Below are 19,012 nucleotides of genomic sequence, written 5' to 3'. Positions count from 1 at the left end.
AAAGACAAAATTGTTTCATCCAGTAAAACCGATCAGCCAATCTGTCAGCGTATTGAAGTATCTTAAATTCGGAATGCTTGTAATAATGTGATAGTTTTACAAACGTTCCCCATTTAGTTTTGCCTTCACTGTAGATACAGTCTGACAACACAAGTCCTTCTGGGTAGAATCATTTTTCAAAGTCCCGACATGTTTTCAAATCATTTTGACAATTTTTTTGTCTTATATTTCATATCATAAATAAACACAAGCAGGCCCGGCTCATTTTTTACGCTTGAGAGGTAACATTTCAAAACAAACGTCACAGGGACTGATGTGAGTTTAATGATGGAAACTTTCTGAGTCTTGTTCTTTGTCCTCCACATTGTAGATCTTATTGTGCAAAGCTTTAATTTTATATTAACTTAAGTGTCAGATGTCCAGAATTAATTTTTATAAATTATAATGATTTCTTTTTGTAGGTAATACAGGTGAATTCAAATCAGCCACTCAGTCTAAATCATTTGCTGTAATCAGTGACAACACATACTCATCCTTTTGTTTTTGGTAGGTTTATAAAAAAAAAAAAAAGGAAATACACAACATCATAAACACATATTGTTTATCTGGTGTGACATAATGGACAAGTGACTTTTTGCAACACATATTTTTCAAGTAGTTAAAAGAAGATGCAAGAGAGGGAAATCAACAGCACTTCGATCCTGTGTTGAATATCATATGGCACAAGTCTTTTTTTTTTTGTTTTGTTTTTTTAAATCAATAAAGGGAATAACAGGAAACTTCTGTTCAGTATATTATAAACAGTATGCTACAAAAGCTCGTACTAACGAAGACCACATAAACCTGAGAAATGTCGTAGGTAAAGCAAGGCAGAGTCTATTACTGGGAGTATTTGAACTAAAAGCGCTGTGTTAAGTATTAAAAAGCAGAAATGGAATCCACTGTGAAATATTCACCACGTCCCCATCCCCTTTATCTTCACATTTCTAAACGTATGTATATGATTTCCTTAAAATATTAAGTTTCTACAAAATGTACATTCTGTCGCTGATATTCATGGTTAAACCCATAAAACTGTACACATCTGTTTTCATTGCTAACAGTGATTGGAACGGTCAAAAGTGACAACACTGCGGTCGCAGGCCGACCGATGAGCTTACATGATTATGACTGATAAAAATATTACATCAAAGGTAAACATAGAAAGCCCTTAGAAATGTTGTGTTCGCACTAACAATCTGTCTATTGAAATGAATAAACCCATAACTGCTAAGCTGAGTCAGAGCTTGGGATGCAAACAGTTTGATGTTGATAAGAACTGCGTGGGGACCAGTGGGAGGCAACTCAGGGCCTGCTAAGACACAATAATACATCATGCCACACAGCAGACGGCGATCCTGCAGGACGCTCGTGGAAAAGAACGGTCAGAACACAACGTGATCCCTGCCTTGACCACGTTCAAGCAAATGAAAATGTCTAGCATTGTGTGAACCAAATGGAATGCACCGACATAAGCATTCTCCAGGCAGGCGGATGTACCCATAGTTGAGGCATACATGTGAAGAGTGAAGACGAGCTATACAACAGCACAGACGAGAGCGCATCCAAATTCTCTTACAGAGCATGGGGAAGAACATCTGATGATGGTTTGTTTTTGTTTTTTGTTTTTCAGTATACCAACCAACTTCCTTATTAACTGGAAATTCAACAAGAATAAAAACATTATATAAGAAGAAACATTCTCCATCTTTGGGGATCCAAAACCAGGATCAAAAGATTTCATCTCCGTAAAAAAAACGTGTCCACGTGTGCACGTGTGCTATGCAATGTAAACACTACAGGGATTCTTTTCCTTTGGGATTTCATAAAGTCAAATGGCGTCTGCTAGACTCGAACAGCTTTTCGTTCACTGATGAGGGGATGAGGTAATGTGTCAGCGATGCGCGGCACACTTTCTCCACTCTGGAAGTCGGGATGGAGTTGTAACATCTAGTCAGTTCCTCGAGGCGGAGTCTGGTGTAGCATGTAGCCCCTGCGCGCCCCATGAGTCAGTGTCCAAACGCTGGCTCTTTCAGGGATTATTGCTCATGGGGTCTGGCAGGGACAGGGCTGCCCTGGCTCCTGTTACAGTTTGCCTTGTTTCAGCCTCTCTATGTGGTGGCATAGCTTCAGTGCAGGCCCTAGTTTCAGACCCATGTACTTCATGATCATGTCGCTCCGTAGCAGCATCAGAGCTTTTCCATCAATCTCCTGAGGAAACAAAGAGGGGGACTCATTAAAATAACACAGAGACGAATGATCTATAGCAGCCAAAGCTAAAGATGGACAAAAAAACTACTTGGAGTCCAACTGTTCCATGTTATTAAATAGTAAAAGTAAACTTACATGTTTTCTGAATAGTTCTGCATGTGGAGCTAAAGCTGTGGGGTCAGCATCCCTCACAAACTGCATCACCTCCTCAATGGACCAGGAGGAGGGGTTTTTACTGGGCAGCTGCAGACTCTCCCGCTCAGACCCAAGAGCCTCAGGGCCTGTGGTGGAGCTGGCTGCTACCAAAGCAGAACATACACACAAACACACAACCATTGAGCATGTGAGGAGGAAGTGAGCATTTATACACGTCTGCTTCCTCAGGTTCTTACTGTACCTTCAACTCGTCTGAGAGGCTGTGTGGAGCTGAGCTCCGCGGGGTTAGAGGCGAGGCGGCGCATCGCTGTGCCGTTTCCCGGGTGGTAAAGGCTGCTGGCCTGAGAGTGGTACTCCGAGGAGCTGCGCGCTGTTTGGGGTCGAGGGGTCATGGAGTTGGAGGCTGAGTCCATGTAGCGCTGCTCCTTCATGAGGCCGTTCTCTTCGTGGGGCAGGGTCTCTGCTGGAGAGAGAAAAACACAAATGACATTCTTTAAAAGCTTCTATGATATACTTTCATCCTCATGTACAACGGATACACACAAATAAACATTCCTACTGATTACTATGCAGCAGTTAACGGGACTAATCCAGCACACCACCTCTCTACGGGAGACAGGAACACAGATCCAAAGAGCGATGGGCAAATGCATGACAGATAGGCTGAGCATAGAGTATGGCTGCTGATGTCAGATCTGCTGCTGGTATAAAGTGTGAGGCAAATAATTAACATCTAAAAGCACAATTGCTGGAAGTGGAAGCAGTAAAAAGGTGCACTGACACCAAATTTGACATAGAAATGAAGTCTGCAGCACGGGCAGATTAGTCTGTAAAATGTAATCCTCAGTTGAGATATTACAAAAGAAACTGTTGGAGTATAAAAAGCATAAAAACATCTGCAAAGTGAGCCGTACCTTCTGAAGGGTGAGCTTCGGTACGTAAATGTTTAGGTGACAGAGGGGCTGCGTACGGTGGGGAGACTCCAGAGAGACTCCGTTTACTCCCCCGAGCCAGAGCTGGAGCGTCCAACGCCTCCTCTTTCACTGAAACACAGAAACAAGGAAGAACTGATCTTATAAGAGCTGTGATCCTTGACAGAGCGGTGATGTTTCCTGAGTGCCGGCGTTACCTGACTTGGTCCTGTCATAAGCGGTGTAGTGGCTGAACGGCTGGCTGCTGAACAGGTTGTCACACTGCAAGTGACGACACATGGTCTCCAGGAACCGCAGCACAAAGGAAGCACTGGAGGCTGATGGTAGAGTAACCACGCGAACTCCGCCGTCTGTTCTCACTGGGATGAAGGACAACATGGTTTATTGTTCTATCCATCGTCTGTCACAAAACAATCTACTATTTCAATCATTATTTTATTTTTTGTCTACCTCGGACCACCTCTCCTCCTCCTGAATGAGTCTGCAGAGCGCTGAGCAGTACTTTAGGCTGGTATGCGCAGTCTATACATGACTGGACAACCTGCTGGAGCACAGCATTCACTGGGCCCGGGCCAAAGTGGTCTGGCAAACGCTGCATCTGCTTCCTGTCCAGGTGGGGACCACAGTTTCCATGCTTATTCACGTACACACACACTGGAACAAACACAAGTGAACAAATTAGGCCTCCTGATGACAGCTTGAATTCAGTGCATGACATGCTACTTAACCTTTGACCCCCACCTGTTGAAACCACAGAGTTGAGGCTGGGAGGGCTTTCTTGTGGAACCTGGATGCTGGGTAGCTGTGCTGGGCTTTGGAGAATCTTGGACTTTCTCTGAAGAACACACATTCATTTGCAGGCACACTTTAACATGAGGAACGTGGCAGTAATAAGTATTCATCACAGAGTTTGGGTTTGCTCAGCAGGCTCTCACCTTGCTTCCAGGTTTGGGGCCTCTCTTCTTGTGGGGCCGGGGTACGAGCTGCGTGTTGTCAGGTACAGTTCCTTTCTGGGCGGCTGCTGCCTCCGCCACAGCTTTGAGTAGAGCGAGGGTCTCACTCTTGGGCCGGCGGCCTCTTACGCCCTTCCTGACAGGCAAAGGTGGCAGAGGGTTGGGGAGTCTGTAGGGGGACTGCATGGAACGCCTGTTGGGCTTGGAGGGCGACACCGGGAGAATCTGCAGGGCCTTTGGCAGGGTAACTGTAATAACGGCAGACAGCAGCGCAATTGGCATAGAGGGAGTGGACATTCTGTTGTAGCCAGAGACGACTAATAGAGACGCCTCGAAAGTAAATGAAAATGGTTCCTTGACGATTAAACGCTGAATATGACATCAGGACATCACATTGCATGGCAATAATTTAACGGCCCCTGTGCTAAAAGGAAAAACACAGACATGGATATAAAAGAAGAAACGTAGTCTTTAGGCCTATTGGTTCTATAGATTTTGGACAGACTCTGTAGACATGTTTAAAAACAGAGGACACTAAAAATGAAGAATGGTTTGTCCAATCCCTGTAGAGTCTCTCCTGGCTAATTAAGAGAGACAAATTGTGTGTCATTATTTCTGGACCCAGTGAGCACCACACTGTGCTGCTGTTGGTGGATTCAAGTCAAAGTAAAGAGACGGTCTGGTGCCAGTCTGGGTTTGGACAGGGGCATCCCATTACTGGAAATAGCACAGGAAGTGCTCCAATTTATGTCATACAGTTCCAATTACTTGTTTTCTGACGTAATCTGTCGCTGTGCATTTAACTGATTGTTAACTTTATCAGTAGTCTGGAGTAGTTGCCAAGCTTTCAAATAATAATAACAACAACAACAACAACAACAACAATAATAGTGTCCCTAATTTCTAAAGAACAACAGCAACAACACAGTCTACTTTTAAAGAACTACAATGCATTTTGTTTGGATAAGTAACATTCTGGACATCTCACACAACAAGAAGAGCAATATTAATGATTTTCTTCATTTATTAAAAAAAAAAAATTAAAGCTAAGTAACTGAATATAATTCCAAAGATAAAGATCATGCACATCTGCAGAAAAGAAATATTGAAACTACATAAATCATACAGAGCATGCACAGAATCCAAGCACATAGCCTGTGACGTCTCTAATCTTCAAAAAGAGGAATCACCACTTCAGCCCTTTAGGACTGTGAATGCTGGTTCTCTCTACAAATAACAGAAATGCCTACAGCCAAGACCAGAGACAGAGCAAAAGTGCAACTCGCCGCGCTGAAAGGAAAAACATTTATGCTAACACATACCCACACAAAGCAACAGCCCATAAACTCAGCTCAAAAATATTTTTGTTTCTGTACGTACTCAAGATTCCTTAACAATTCCCACACAGAGAGAGTCAAATACATCTTCCTTAAATACTCAACACACCCACTCAAAACAAAGCCCACAGTGAAGGACTGAGCTGCATTAGATGGGGGAGGAGTGGAAAGATGTGGTGGTATGGAGAGGATGTGTGTGCTTTTCATTCTCCCTCCAAACCTTTCATACATGAGCAGGTGTAAATACACTTAAAAAGAAAACTAAAGGAGGAGTGTAGCAACAGCTGTTTCTACGTTTTTCATGTGTTTTGAGGTTGATAATCTCCATCCAGAGTCTTCTACAGTCGAGCAAAATTCAGAGACTGGACCAAGCAGCTTTTATGTAAATATATTTTCCCCACGTAAACAGGTACGATGTGACAAACATAAATCTTCCTCCTTCATCGCAAACACACCGGCAGGACTCTGTAGTGTATCTGCAGAGTTTCACATGCAATACACAGCGCGTCTCCTACGACTGCTGGCTCAGTGCTCATGACACTTTGAATGTTGCCCCCGTTTATCAAGAGCACCATGTTGAAAACACCACGTTAAACGTTGTTACTAAGCAACCAAAAGCACTGTGGGGACTTGGGAGCAGTGCAGAGAAGACATCCTGATCTATCCAGAGCGACAATATTGTGTGTGAAAAGACACAACGTGGAAAAGAGCTTAGGAAAGTTTTACTTGACCGGGAAAATACTCTACTGACGTTTCCTGATTTAAAGTCTACAATTGACTTTAAATCAGGAAACGTTTCCATATAGTATCATCTATAAAGTTTACTGAATGTTTAGTGACAATGAGATCTCTAAAGATTCCCGATAGTAGCTACATTTATTTAAGATGCTGCCACTTCAACAAATACTGTACAAAAACCAACAACCCCAACTCATTCACTTCAACTGTAAATCTTCCAGCGCCTTCAAATACAGAATCTTTTCCATTCAGACTGTACATTTCCTGCTGTGGGAGAGTGTTAATATGGGTCATTGGATCACACGTAGATCAAGAGGCAGACTTCATGCTTTCTTTTACCTTATGTCCAGCACCTGTTAATGATTAGGCTGTGTATATTTGACTCTGCCAGACTAAGCAACAAGACCAGATGATTAATGTTAATTGTGTTTATATTTTTCTAGCTGTGGGTGCAATTTCCTGAATGTGGCGGGAGGGGGGGGGGTGCACCGCAACTAAAGGAGTATGAAGGAAACATTAATTACAAACAACATCTGCCTCAAACTTCATTGTATGTGCAGACTTGTGCTGCCTCCTAGAGGTGAACACTTACCACTGTTGCCTGGTGGCTGGAGGCTGTGCTTGGTGAGGGAGCACCAGCCCACGGGGAAGATATCCCGGGAGTCATACTTGCACCAGTAATCGAAGGCCCCCCGCCACCCATCGAACATGATAAAGACCTCATCGCCCTTCACTTCTCCAATGGTGGCGGGGCAGATGAGGTATGGGTTCTTCTTGTCCACGGCCTCCAGCTTCATGCCTGGCTTAAAGTTGTTCTGGGAGGGCGTCAGAGGTTCCTGAAAAGGAGTGCAATATCCTCATTGCAGCAACTTGTAAAAACAGGCGCTGCCAATGAGATGGCGCCAGGCTCTTTGCATAACGGAAGTTTACAAAGCTTTTTGAAGCAATGCATACCTTTTTAAAGGCCGTTGCTGGTGCCATCTCGGCTCCATTTAAGGTTCTCAACAGAAACATGGGCCATGAGGAGGCATTCATCCGAAATCCTGGAGGAGAAAATGTAATGACAAGAAAAACAAACAACAAAATGTGTGATTTTCCATTGTTGTTAACATTTTCTTTCAGGTGGCGTCAGCATACTTATATTAATAAATACAGTGCTCACTGGACTTACAGACTCTTCACTAGAACATTATGTTGTTTTTCAGATTTCTATGAATGAATGAGAGAATGAATGTCAACTGTGGGACAGTTTCACATCTTTCATCAGTGTACACCTATGCACACACATATATCTGTGTGCAACTTAATTATTTTGCTTTTCTATTTATTCCAGATCTATTACAACAATACAAACAAAACATTCCTGCCGACCTTGTTACCTTCTGGTTCTTTCAAAGAATCAAAATAAAAATATAATAAGATAATAATCTTAAGAACTGTAGAGTGAATTATTACTCACTTCCTCTATCAGTCTACCATTTCTTCTTTTATTGTTGTCTCATAATCTTGCCATTCAGCAGACAAGTGCAATGATAAGATGTAGTAATTGAACAAGTCTTATTTTGAATGAAAAATCTGCCAGGATTTTCCCTTTTCATTTCCTTGAAATGATTATAATTCCCCTGGCTTTCTTACCCAGCGGTGGCTGCAGCATGTCTCCATTCTTCTCGCAGGTGCCGATTGGCTGGATATCAGAGGAGTCTACCAGCCTCCAGAAGTCATTGCTGTTGTCACTTCCATCCAGGCGGAGACGAAGACGCACCCCGGTTAAACCCATCACTGTGGCAATACAAACTGAGGTGGAGTTGCGTGGGTCATGGGCTTCAAGCTTCATTCCCACCTTGAAGTCGTTGGATGGTGGGACTCTAGCCTGCAGATGTTAGGAAAAAGCCATAAGTGTTGATACAGTAAGCACAACTACACACAAACCATTATTTAATCAACCTCCAGCCAGGATCAGATAATGTCATATAACTGCTAATTATGAGTTATAGCATGTGTACAATGTTGTGCTTAAATGCAGACTTTCCAAAGAAAAAACTAAAAGAAACAGATAGGCACCGTTTTATCCAATTATTTTACCCAATTAGTTCAAATTGACCTAAATGTACATTTAAGTCGAAGACCTAATTGATCTTCATGCAACTGGCCCCTGGTAAATATTAAACACATACCTGACGAAAACAGCTTGGTGGAGCCGGTGCAGATGACGTTTCTTTTAGATATTCTTCCCAGCTGAAAGTATCTGAAGAAAAATCACAAAAAAGTTAATGTTTTGACTGTAAAAACTGCTTTTCAAAAAGACCGAACATCTATGAGAAAGACTGTTGTTGAGCGAATGCTAGTAATGCAAAGTATACCTTGAAAGAGTGAATTTGGCTCTCTATAACAATGGCATGGAAAAGAAAGTTCATGTAACAGCTTAAAATGACTATAGGGCTCTTCTGATAATGTAAACACCTGACACAGCTCTTCAGGTGTTCAACCAAAGTAATGTAAGGGAATGAGACTCACAGATAAACACCGTCACAAAATATCAAATTAAAACTTCACCTTTAGTTGTCGCAGGGGTTGTGCTGGTCGGTGGAACTGTTCTTCCCAGTTTCTCTTTTTTGCTATCTTTCTGATCTAAAAATGATTTTTAAAAAAGTTTTATAAATGTATACAAATATACATATATAAAATATACGATGAATACAAAAGTTGTTCTAATAAATCTTAACAATAAAAGTAAAATACAGCTTTAATTGGTTTATCTGTGCAACTCCCTCTTTCCAAACATTATATCACGTCACTTCAAGCAAGTCAAGCCCAGTTTTTTTTTTTACTTTGTCCAACAACTTTTGAACAATGAACATTTTTCACATGTGAAATTACTTTGTAATCACTTTTCATTTGAATATTTCAACACCAGCAAAAAGTAAGAGTGTGAAAGATGGTAATAAATATGGATTCCTGAGGGAGAGTCATCGCAGCCGATGACACAAAAAAATATCTAATTAACAACTCAGGAATGCCTTCAGTACCCTCTTGCAAGCAATCATAGTGACACAAATGAAGTCGTATGTTGTCACATTATGAAGCCCCTACAGGCCCACTGTACACCCACACTGGTGTTTTCACCTGGAGACTGTGTGGGAATCTGTACACATCTTCATCTCCAATACATACATTTTGAGGACATTGTGTAGTTCCCTGGATAGCTCTGCCCAACTTCAACCTGAGCAGAGGTCTATCATCACACAGAATAAGTGAAAACACCTGTGTGGGTATGCAGGGCCTTTAATTAGAAATAAATAAACGGAATACTAATGACTTGATTGCCACAGAGGTTCAAAGATTTCCATAACTGCTGTCTTTAAGAAACCTTTACAAAGATTCAGCTGTCAAAGCACAAATTTACTTTTACTTCTATTCAGAAAAAAAACATAGTAAAATGACGTCTGCTTGCCTTTTAGCGGAGTTTTCCCCATGGTGACTGATGACCAATGGTGACACTTCTACGATGACGACCAATGGTGACCCAGTACGCTTCTGTGCCTGTGTAGCTTTGTTCTAAAAACAACAAGAGGTGAAAATATTTAACATGAAATGCAGCTCACACAAATACACACAAACTAGTTCCAAAGAGAATCCATTAGTCCATTCATATAAGGCACTGTCAAAATTACAATGTTATTCATTAGCCTCACAATATGAAATACAAGAACTTTAATGTTCAATGAATATGACATTTGGGGAATTGTTTAGATGTTTAGTTAGCGGTAGTTGTATTTTAGTATGTCTGCTTTCGGCGAAACCTGCAGACACTAGCTGGTTGTCTGTGTGAAATTGTCATTGTCCAATTTTCATCACCTCATGCTGGGAATCAACATGCTGGGCTACATTTGAAGCAGTTACAGTACATAGTACGGCTACAACTAATGTTTTACACTTTCAATTAATCTCTCAATTATTATCACTTAGTAAATGAAATATCATAAAACCGAAAACAAAAATGCCCATCACAATTTTCAAGAGCTCAAGATGATTTAGTCTGACAAACAGAAAAAAACATTTTTACATTTACAATGATGCATAACACTGACAAATCCTCATATTTAAGATGCTGGAAACAGTAAATGTTTGGCTTTTTTGCTTGATAAACAACTTAAGTGATCAATTACTCTTCTGTTGATCTAAAAAACTAGGCGTTCCAGCACAGGTACTTAACAGAAATGTACTGTAAGTTTACAAATAACAATACACTGCAGCTGTTACTCGCACTTACTTGTTAATTATTTATGTTGATTTTCTGCTAAATAACTACTGATGCTATGCTACTTGTCAATTGACTTAGTGAAAGGGAAGTTCAGAGTGTAGTGATATTAAACCAATCTATCATTTGGTTTAGTTTGGAAGCAAAAAGAGAAGTACCACTGCAGGGGGCCCCATGAAACCTGAAGGTAAGTTTACATGGTGCTGCTTTTAGCAAAGGGAAAATAGACTTTTTTCGTAAAAGTACAACACATCAGAAGCTCTTTCTGTGTACAATAACTTAGTGTGGCATTCCAGTAAAGGACACTCCCACAGAGACAGGAAGCCTGTTACATGGTGGGTTTTTTCACGAGGTTCAACAGAGTAACGACAGGCCTGTCGTGTACTGGGACAGCCCATGTGACATTGTATTCAACTTAGTGCAAGTTACATTCCCTCCGCATTTCCAAATTTCATTGAAATGCCGATATGTCACCTACAAACTTCATGACAAGAGACACGAGTGAATCAACGTTACAGAGTTATGTGAAGAGAAAATACAAAAAAACAGCCGTCCTACATCTTGAGGTGTAAAACGAAGAAAACCGGACTGCGTGTCTTCAACGTCAAGAGACCGTTTACAGTAAAAACACAGGTTAACTCATTAACATTGACGGTACAATTAGCCATTTTGGATAACTATTATAATACCGTTCTATGAGCCAAACTAACGTTAACGTTACACTTCTGTATTTGGTAATTAGCTACATCCAATAGCTATCACTGTAACTTATAAATGAAAATGTTGCCTTATATCGGGAGACTATTATATAGACTTTTTAATGTTTAACTCACCTACTGTAGCTACCTATCAACGTTAACTAATAGCTGGCTGCTTATGTCACCTCACATCAGCCTTCTAATGTTAACTTAGCTAGTAACAGCTAGCTAAATGCCGAGATGTATAACGCCAATTTACCCATCTATATACCGTTACACTAAAAGCAGTTATTATTTTAAATAACATTATTGCATCTTTACTCTCGGACGCCCGTCTCTGATGTGTAACATTGAGGCTATACGGTTCCAGGTAATAGTCTGGACCCAATGTTGACAAATGGGACTGCTTGATTTGCTAGCTACCAGTGCTGGCTAATAACTAGGTTGGCTAACCTTAGCGTTAACGTTAACCCTCTGAGAGCAGTTTCTTCCATATTATCGAGGAGAAATACACACAACCCGGGTCGTCTGGCTTCGTCCGAGTTTCTCCCGAAACTCTATATTATTTAGTCTGAAGAAAAAACTTACAAGTGCCGTCTTTTTTTCGAGTGAAGATCCACACACTTTTCTCTAATCGTCAGCTGCCATTTTTTCACTAATGTAGTGTATGACTACACGCATGTAATTTATGCCAAAGATAGTATTGTGTAGAGAGCACACACAAGCGAAACTGCGCGACGGGCTTTGTGCAGAGCGGTAGGCCAATTAATTCACATAATACTCACACTTGCAGCCAATCAGGTGAAGGTTTACTCATTTTATCCAATCAGCATCTGGACTACTTAGGCTGTAATTTTGGATTCCAGAAAGTAACACGAGTTATCCATCTTCGCTTTAAGTCTTCTTTATAAGGTCTTTCTCATGCATCTTCTGCTGTGGTTCAAACTGATCATGAATTCTCAGTCAATGTCAGAAAAAAACCTGCAAACTGAACTACGTAATATAGTAGTAGTATAGTATTCAATAAACAACTAGTGACAAAAGGCTGCAATTTTTTAAAGGAATGGGAGGGAGAAAATACCCTACCACTGAATTATATCTCCCAATACATCAGTTTACAATAATGGAGTAACAAAAAGTGAATGCGTAAACAAGTAGTATTAAACAGAGTAACTACTAGAGACTAGATAGTATAGCATAATTAAATATATTGCAATAATAATATAAATAAAATAGAATAATACAAAACAGATAATGAAATATTATAATATTAAATCCTAAAACTGATTTTAATATTTGGACAATTCCGGGTAAGATAATCAAAGGAGCAGGAGAGGGGATTCTCAGTTAAAACAAGGGGTACGTCATCGCTGCAGCCAAAAAGCAGAACATGACGCACAATCACTGTCCCACGTCAGTTTAAAAACTCCTGTGTTTTCCCCCGCCCGCGGTACTACTATAAAGACTCGATTAACATTAACAATGTCAAACACGAGTCGGCAGTCCCAGTATTCATATATTCTCTGTGTTTTATGTTGAAATCACTGCAATTTGCAAATATGCGTCTCTCAAGGTTTCACTCAGACTAGACCAAAACTGTTTGTGTGACAGTGGAGGAATGAAACAAAGCTCATTTAACAAATTGAAGGTATTTTCACCATTTTATGCTAATTTAAACTTCTAGTCCAATACTATCCAGAAGGAAATATTGTAGTTTTTACTCGACTACATTTATCTGACAGATGTAGTTACTTACTTTTCAAATTAGGATTTTCATCATCTGATCATCTCATAAAATGTGAGGTATTTCAATGGATTGAACTACCTAACAGTATGTAAAATATATATATATTTCAAATAGCTCCATGTGGACTAACTACAAAAGTAAAATGCTACTTACACATTAATGTGTCAGTAATAATAACTCAATCATTTAATATATCATATATAAAACATTAACACATTTTTCTGCATTTGGTACTTTTTCTTTTGATACTATATAGTAAATCTTTCTAATTATAATTACATACTTTTACTTGAGTAACATTTTGAATGTAGTACTTTTACTTGTAATGGTGTATTTTTACATTGTTATATTGCTATTTTTACTTTAGTGAAGGCTCTGAGTACTTCCTCCACCTTGCTGAGGTTGTGGTGGTTAATTGTCAGCGGCTGTGCATCGTCCTTATTCTCCAATAGGTTACAGAAAATCTGCAGCCAGCTGTTGTGCAGTAGCTGTGTCCATGCTTTCACAGCTGGAGTCACACAATGTCATATGTGTATTTAGGAACACCTATACTCTGACTACCATATTTCACCATAAAGGTTTAGTGATGCAGAAATTCATAATGAGGAATACATCAATTAGTTGACTGCCCAATTAGGCCTTTAAGCTATGTTTTGGATGTACAGTACCATCCTGAAAACTGCTGAAAAATGTACAAAACATATGTCATTCATTAATAACAGTTGTGTGATATTGCAACTAGTCTAGAATAAAGTAATGGATGAGAAAATAACTTAATTGTTTGAGAAGAAAAGTCTCTATTTGCCCAGTAAAGTTTAGCCATTGTGTCAAGGTGATCTGTGCTATTATAGTCCATCTTTCAATAGGAAAACATTGATTCTTAGACATACTTTTGGTGCCTCTACAACCAGTCATATGACTTTCTCACCCTTGTAATTAGTCAGCATCATCATCCTCATAATCAGTGTGTCGTCTCCTGTATCAAGTTTGATGCAGAGATACAGAGGGCATAACTTCTCTTACAGCAACATCAAATCATACTTAGCATGAGGAGAACTTTATAGAGGAGGAGGCTACTGAGATCTTTCAAATCAATAATCAATTCCAAAACAAAACTATTTAATACAGTATCTAATGAAATAATCCACAGGGAAACAATAAAACACATTATCATCTTTGGAAGATAACAAACAAACAACAAACTATAAGTTTTCTTAATGAATACTTGACATTTACTCTTAAAATGTAGAAAACATGCCAATTGGTGTCCAATACAATTTCCTTTTCATTAAACAATTTGTTACTATATGAAGACCATATTGCTCTACCACATGTCAGTACCGTGACCTATTACTGAGGACGACTAACCAGGCAGAAAAGCTATGTCACGCTCCCGAAACTGGTTGAAATATAGAACACAGATTCTTATGGCTTATAAAACCAACCTGTGGCACGACACCAAGCACCTCTTCTTCTTTACAAAGGCTTCTTTATTATGTATGTCCTGCATGCAGGGTAAAGTGTGGTGGAAGAATCACCTGTTTCTCGTGTGGAAACTGATCAAAATCTTCATCGCTGGTTTGTAATACGACTAATACAACTATGACATCTTCACAGAGAGTATTTACTTTACTCTGCCCCATGCTGACAGACTAATGAATGTTTGAGCTGCAACAACTGCTCCGGGATTGTTCATTTAATTAATTATCATTCTAAAAAAAAACATTATGAAGAAATAGTGTTAAGGAGATGGCTCTGTTATGATTGTATTTACAATATTTTGATTGATGAAAACTGCAATGTTACATTAAACAGCACATGCCTGTAGATGTAATCAATCAAGACATAATTAATTACATACAGAAATACACTTTGGTACTATTTTGGGGGCCAATTACACATTACAGATCAACAAATGGACACATTTTTGAAGAGCTCAGCAGTTGCTGAATATCGTAGTAGTGAAAAGCCTGTTGGATGAAGATGTCCAGACGCCATAGAAGATTCAGCCGCTCCTGCAGGTCATTGGAAAGCATTATGTATACCAGTCAGATTATCAATTGACTTTTTGCCTGGAAGATTTCATGTCGATTCATTCTCTAATCACAGATATCCAAAGGAATCTTGAATCATTCCATCATATTCCAAGTACACTTTTTTCCCCACAATATGTTTATTGTTATTTTCTTATGTTATAACATCACATCGTACTCTTCCAACACAGCACAATAGCTCTCCTGGCTTGAAGAAGTCCAAAGTCCAGATGTTTAGTCTGTTTTGATGTTTGTATTAAGTCCTTCAGATATATTCCAGGCACAGAGTTTGACATTTAAAGGGACTTTGGTATTAAACATATTCAATACACTTACTTCAACTCATCCCATACAAATATTTGCAATAGATGAGGATAACTTTTAACGCCACATTAAACTGTATGTTGATTTAATCAGTTTTAGGTTTATCCTGTGGGTGGCAGCATGGTTTCATGTGACAGCACAAACATTGAAAAATAGATCCTACAGAGAGTTTTGAATGTCAGTAGTTTGGATTTAGTCTGAATGAGGTTGGGTTCATGGATAAAGATAAACACAGGATGATATGATATTTTCTTTTTGCGAATTTATCCAAGAGGGAGGTGTAGGCTATAGCTTTTAATTTTCTATCTGTAATGATGTGGAAAAGATATGATCACTATTCACCAAAAACACATAGAATCACAATGTTTTACAGCCCTCTTGGCATTTAATTCAGTAGCCGTTTGATGTCATTTGTATGCCAAAAAGCCCTACTGAACACAGAAAACTTCATAATTGTTCATTATTATAAATCTGAGCTAAGTAATCACTTGGAAAATAAATTCAAATTCTTTAACTGAATAAAATTAATTTGTGCACGGCTGTCTGTCTTGTGTGTGTGTGTGTGTGTGTGTAAAATGATCAGTATATTGGACAAACTTTGTTGTTATGGGGCACTTTAAACTCTAAATGTCTTTTGTTGCACATGTTTTCCTTAGAGAGAAAGCAAAATTACAATGTTTCCTCTAATGAAGAGTATGAGGATGTCCACACCATAAACTCCTCACACAGCACCATGTGGAGAATGGCGAGGTGTGAATAAGTACATGCTACCTTTGAGCAAGACAAATATCAATTTTTGGCTCTCTGTTTATTATTTTGTTTCCCTTAATGTTACACACACTGAATGGTGTCAATATAATCCTTATAGCAAAGTTTCTACGGCTTTATGCACTTTGGTATGGCCTTTGGATAAATTATGTTATCATACTGAAAGCAGGGTGTGATCTTGTGAATTATGTAATTGAGAAATTAGAACAATAATATCCCACCTCATATGAAACACCCTCAGACGGCAACAGAGTTTTCTCCCCCTTATTGCCGTTCCGCCCTCTGATTGGTCCAAATGAAGGGGGCGTTGGAATAAACAAGCGCTTTAACCGTTTTCATTGGTCGCCGTCTCGCCACTCAAACTGTTGCCTGGTGATCTGCTTGCAGCTTGTCAACCGCACGATCCAGTTACTGTAGCTGCCTGCTGCAATGAAAATATCTTCGTTGGTGGGTGGATATATCGGCCCGGTTCCATCATTTTTTCCCCAAACAGTGACTGAGTGAGTAGTTTATTTTATCATTATATAGATACGAGCTGTAAGCTGTAAGTATAATGTGAATATTTTCAGTAACAAGCTCACGAGAAAGGCAACGTTTACCAAGCTTGAGGTTTGTGTGTGTGTGTCTGTTTTTTTAAGCTAATTTGCGGTTTTGTATGTTTTGTGAATCAGGCAAGAGCACCAAGACAACGCAACTAGCTTAATTATAACGTAGCTAACTAACCAGAGTCCAGTCCGGCTTGTCAGGCAATGTTTTACCAAGTTGGCTTGAGTGTAGCCATATGTTTGACTTGTTGGATTTATTGCTGCTCTGCATTGAAAATGTGGGGAGCTACATTAATTCTGTGGGCAGTCGTAGCTAACACACACACACACACACACACACACACACGCACACACACACACACACACACACACACACACACACACACACACACACACACACACACGCACACACACACACACACACACACACACACACACAGTGCAGTCGAGCCACAGTCCCTGTTAAAAACAATCATTTGACAGCCTCGTTTGTGTGTTAGCTGCTGTGTAGGATGTGAGAGATGTGTAACTAGAAGCAACAGGACAAGTGTATATTTACATATACAGATATTGTTTTCACATTTTCTTTTATCATAATGCAACATTTTCCCTTCACTGTAAATGTTTGCTGGCTGTTGTTGTAATTTTGTGTGGTGCCCAAAAAATGTGAAGTGAAATTACCTCAAATATGCATCTGTGACGTTATACGCTGGATCCCTTGTTTTTGCACAATTCTCACCACTATGTCTGATTTTAATGATCATAAAACCCAATTCAGGCATAGATGATAGTGCATTCATCATATGAGGAGGTTTAAAGGTCCCCGTATTTTGAATTCCACAGACTCACTCCATTACCACGCATGAGTCATTCTGTTGATAGAGAGAAAATATATGATCCACAGCAATGCCCAGTGCATTCCTGATACTATTAGCCTTCTAGGTCTGGGCCTGGAGAGTAGTTGGCTAAAATCTGCTCTGGAAAACAATGGGCCCGCATGCCACTGCATGTAGGTTGTGAAATGAGGAGAAGGAGGAAGCACGTTAACACGCTCATGTTTAAAAAGAGTAGGTGACCAAAGGGATTTTCTCTCTGTCTGTAGCCATCTGTGTTTAAGTTTAGCCTTGTATCATCCTCCTCAAGTTTACCCACCGCTGCTATCAGTTTACCTTTGTTGATGGTGCTCGGCTGAGTGAGATAAGGGAGGAATAGACCACACAGCTGCGTTTTAGTGTTCTGGGAGACGGAGTTTATTTTGGTGCCGAGGTTTTGCATACTGATGAGCAGCTCCTGTGCCCACAGTACCGTAGGAGACTGCGAGTGTGAGTAGGCTACGCAAGTCCTTGAGCTTTCCAGCAAGGAGAAGATGAAATGGAGAAAGTGGTATCTGGAGTCTTATCTGATTCAATAAGAGTAAAGAGTGTGTGGATACCAGAGGAGATGCTTTGATCACATTAAGAGATTATGTGGTACTGTCTCACCCTCCGAAAAAGGTAGGAATACAGCGAGGAACTTTGGTGCATTCATTATCTTTTCCAATTACTTTCATTAGGTATAGTAAACTATATATGTGTAAGGTATGAAATATGACACCTTATTATTTACTTAAATTATGTTAAAGGGTACTCCATCCATTCACTTCGTCATAGAAAGTACTACTCCTCTGAGACTTAGAAAACAGAAAACCTGTGTTATAAACTGAGGGCATAGAGTTTGACAGATGAGGGCAATTCACGGGCAGGGAAGGTGTAAAGAAAGATGCTTTTAAATTGCATTCTGGGATTTGAAGGATCTAGCGTTTTTTGAAGCATGATCCATACTAGTCAGGATATCTCAGCCTCTGCTGCTTCGATTTTGACTGTTCTTTTTGACTCTTTTGACTCTTGCAAGCCCTCCAACTAAATGGAAGTGCAATACTGAAGTGCTGGAGTGCTCCTTTAACTCGAGGAGATAGAGCTGTAGTGTACCAGTTTTGTGTCAGTGGCTTCAAAAAGTCCCTTTCTTGAGGAATGATTTTGAAAGAAGGCAAAACAATCAAGTTTACAAATTTCGGCTGTTAACCGACGCAGGTAAGTGTGGAATATATTGTAAACATGTGTATATATGTATAAAATGTTGTTTTTTTCAGGTGAAAGCAAGCCACTGAAGGCATGTGGCGGATATTATGGCTCACAGCCGGCATACGCCTATCGGGAGCCGACAGCTGGCCGCCTCATGCCATCCTGTAGCCTGCCTGAGCTCCATGCGCCTCACGCTACATACCTTTTGACTTC

General features: G+C 39.9%; 1 protein-coding gene across 1 annotated transcript; it reads right to left on the bottom strand.

The window, feature by feature from the left end:
• Positions 1-1,938: 1,938 nt before the first annotated feature.
• On the bottom strand, positions 1,939-9,839 carry LOC139287765 (sex comb on midleg-like protein 2). The gene is made up of 14 exons (XM_070908937.1): positions 9,818-9,839; positions 8,920-8,994; positions 8,541-8,611; positions 8,002-8,236; positions 7,321-7,409; positions 6,959-7,202; positions 4,274-4,539; positions 4,080-4,173; positions 3,789-3,992; positions 3,536-3,697; positions 3,321-3,449; positions 2,648-2,869; positions 2,386-2,549; positions 1,939-2,250 (listed from the first exon to the last, which is right to left on the bottom strand). Exons 1-14 carry the CDS (start codon positions 9,837-9,839, stop codon positions 2,125-2,127), a joined length of 2,103 nt encoding a protein of 700 aa, XP_070765038.1. The 3' UTR covers positions 1,939-2,124.
• Positions 9,840-19,012: the final 9,173 nt, after the last annotated feature.

This window comes from Enoplosus armatus, chromosome 7 (genome assembly GCF_043641665.1).
Source record: "Enoplosus armatus isolate fEnoArm2 chromosome 7, fEnoArm2.hap1, whole genome shotgun sequence".
In the NCBI taxonomy this organism is placed as follows: Eukaryota; Metazoa; Chordata; class Actinopteri; order Centrarchiformes; family Enoplosidae; genus Enoplosus; species Enoplosus armatus.
This window is presented reverse-complemented; position numbering and strand designations above follow the sequence as displayed.

Bases quoted from the DNA above. Each gene is read 5' to 3' on its own strand.
- LOC139287765 (XM_070908937.1), bottom strand. From the start codon at position 9,839: ATGGGGAAAACTCCGCTAAAAG. The intron at 4,174-4,273 runs GTGAGAGCCTGC...TGTGTTCTTCAG, and splicing joins GCCCCAAACCTGGAAGCAAG to AGAAAGTCCAAGATTCTCCA. The intron at 2,251-2,385 runs GTAAGTTTACTT...TTGTTTCCTCAG, and splicing joins CAGAACTATTCAGAAAACAT to GAGATTGATGGAAAAGCTCT.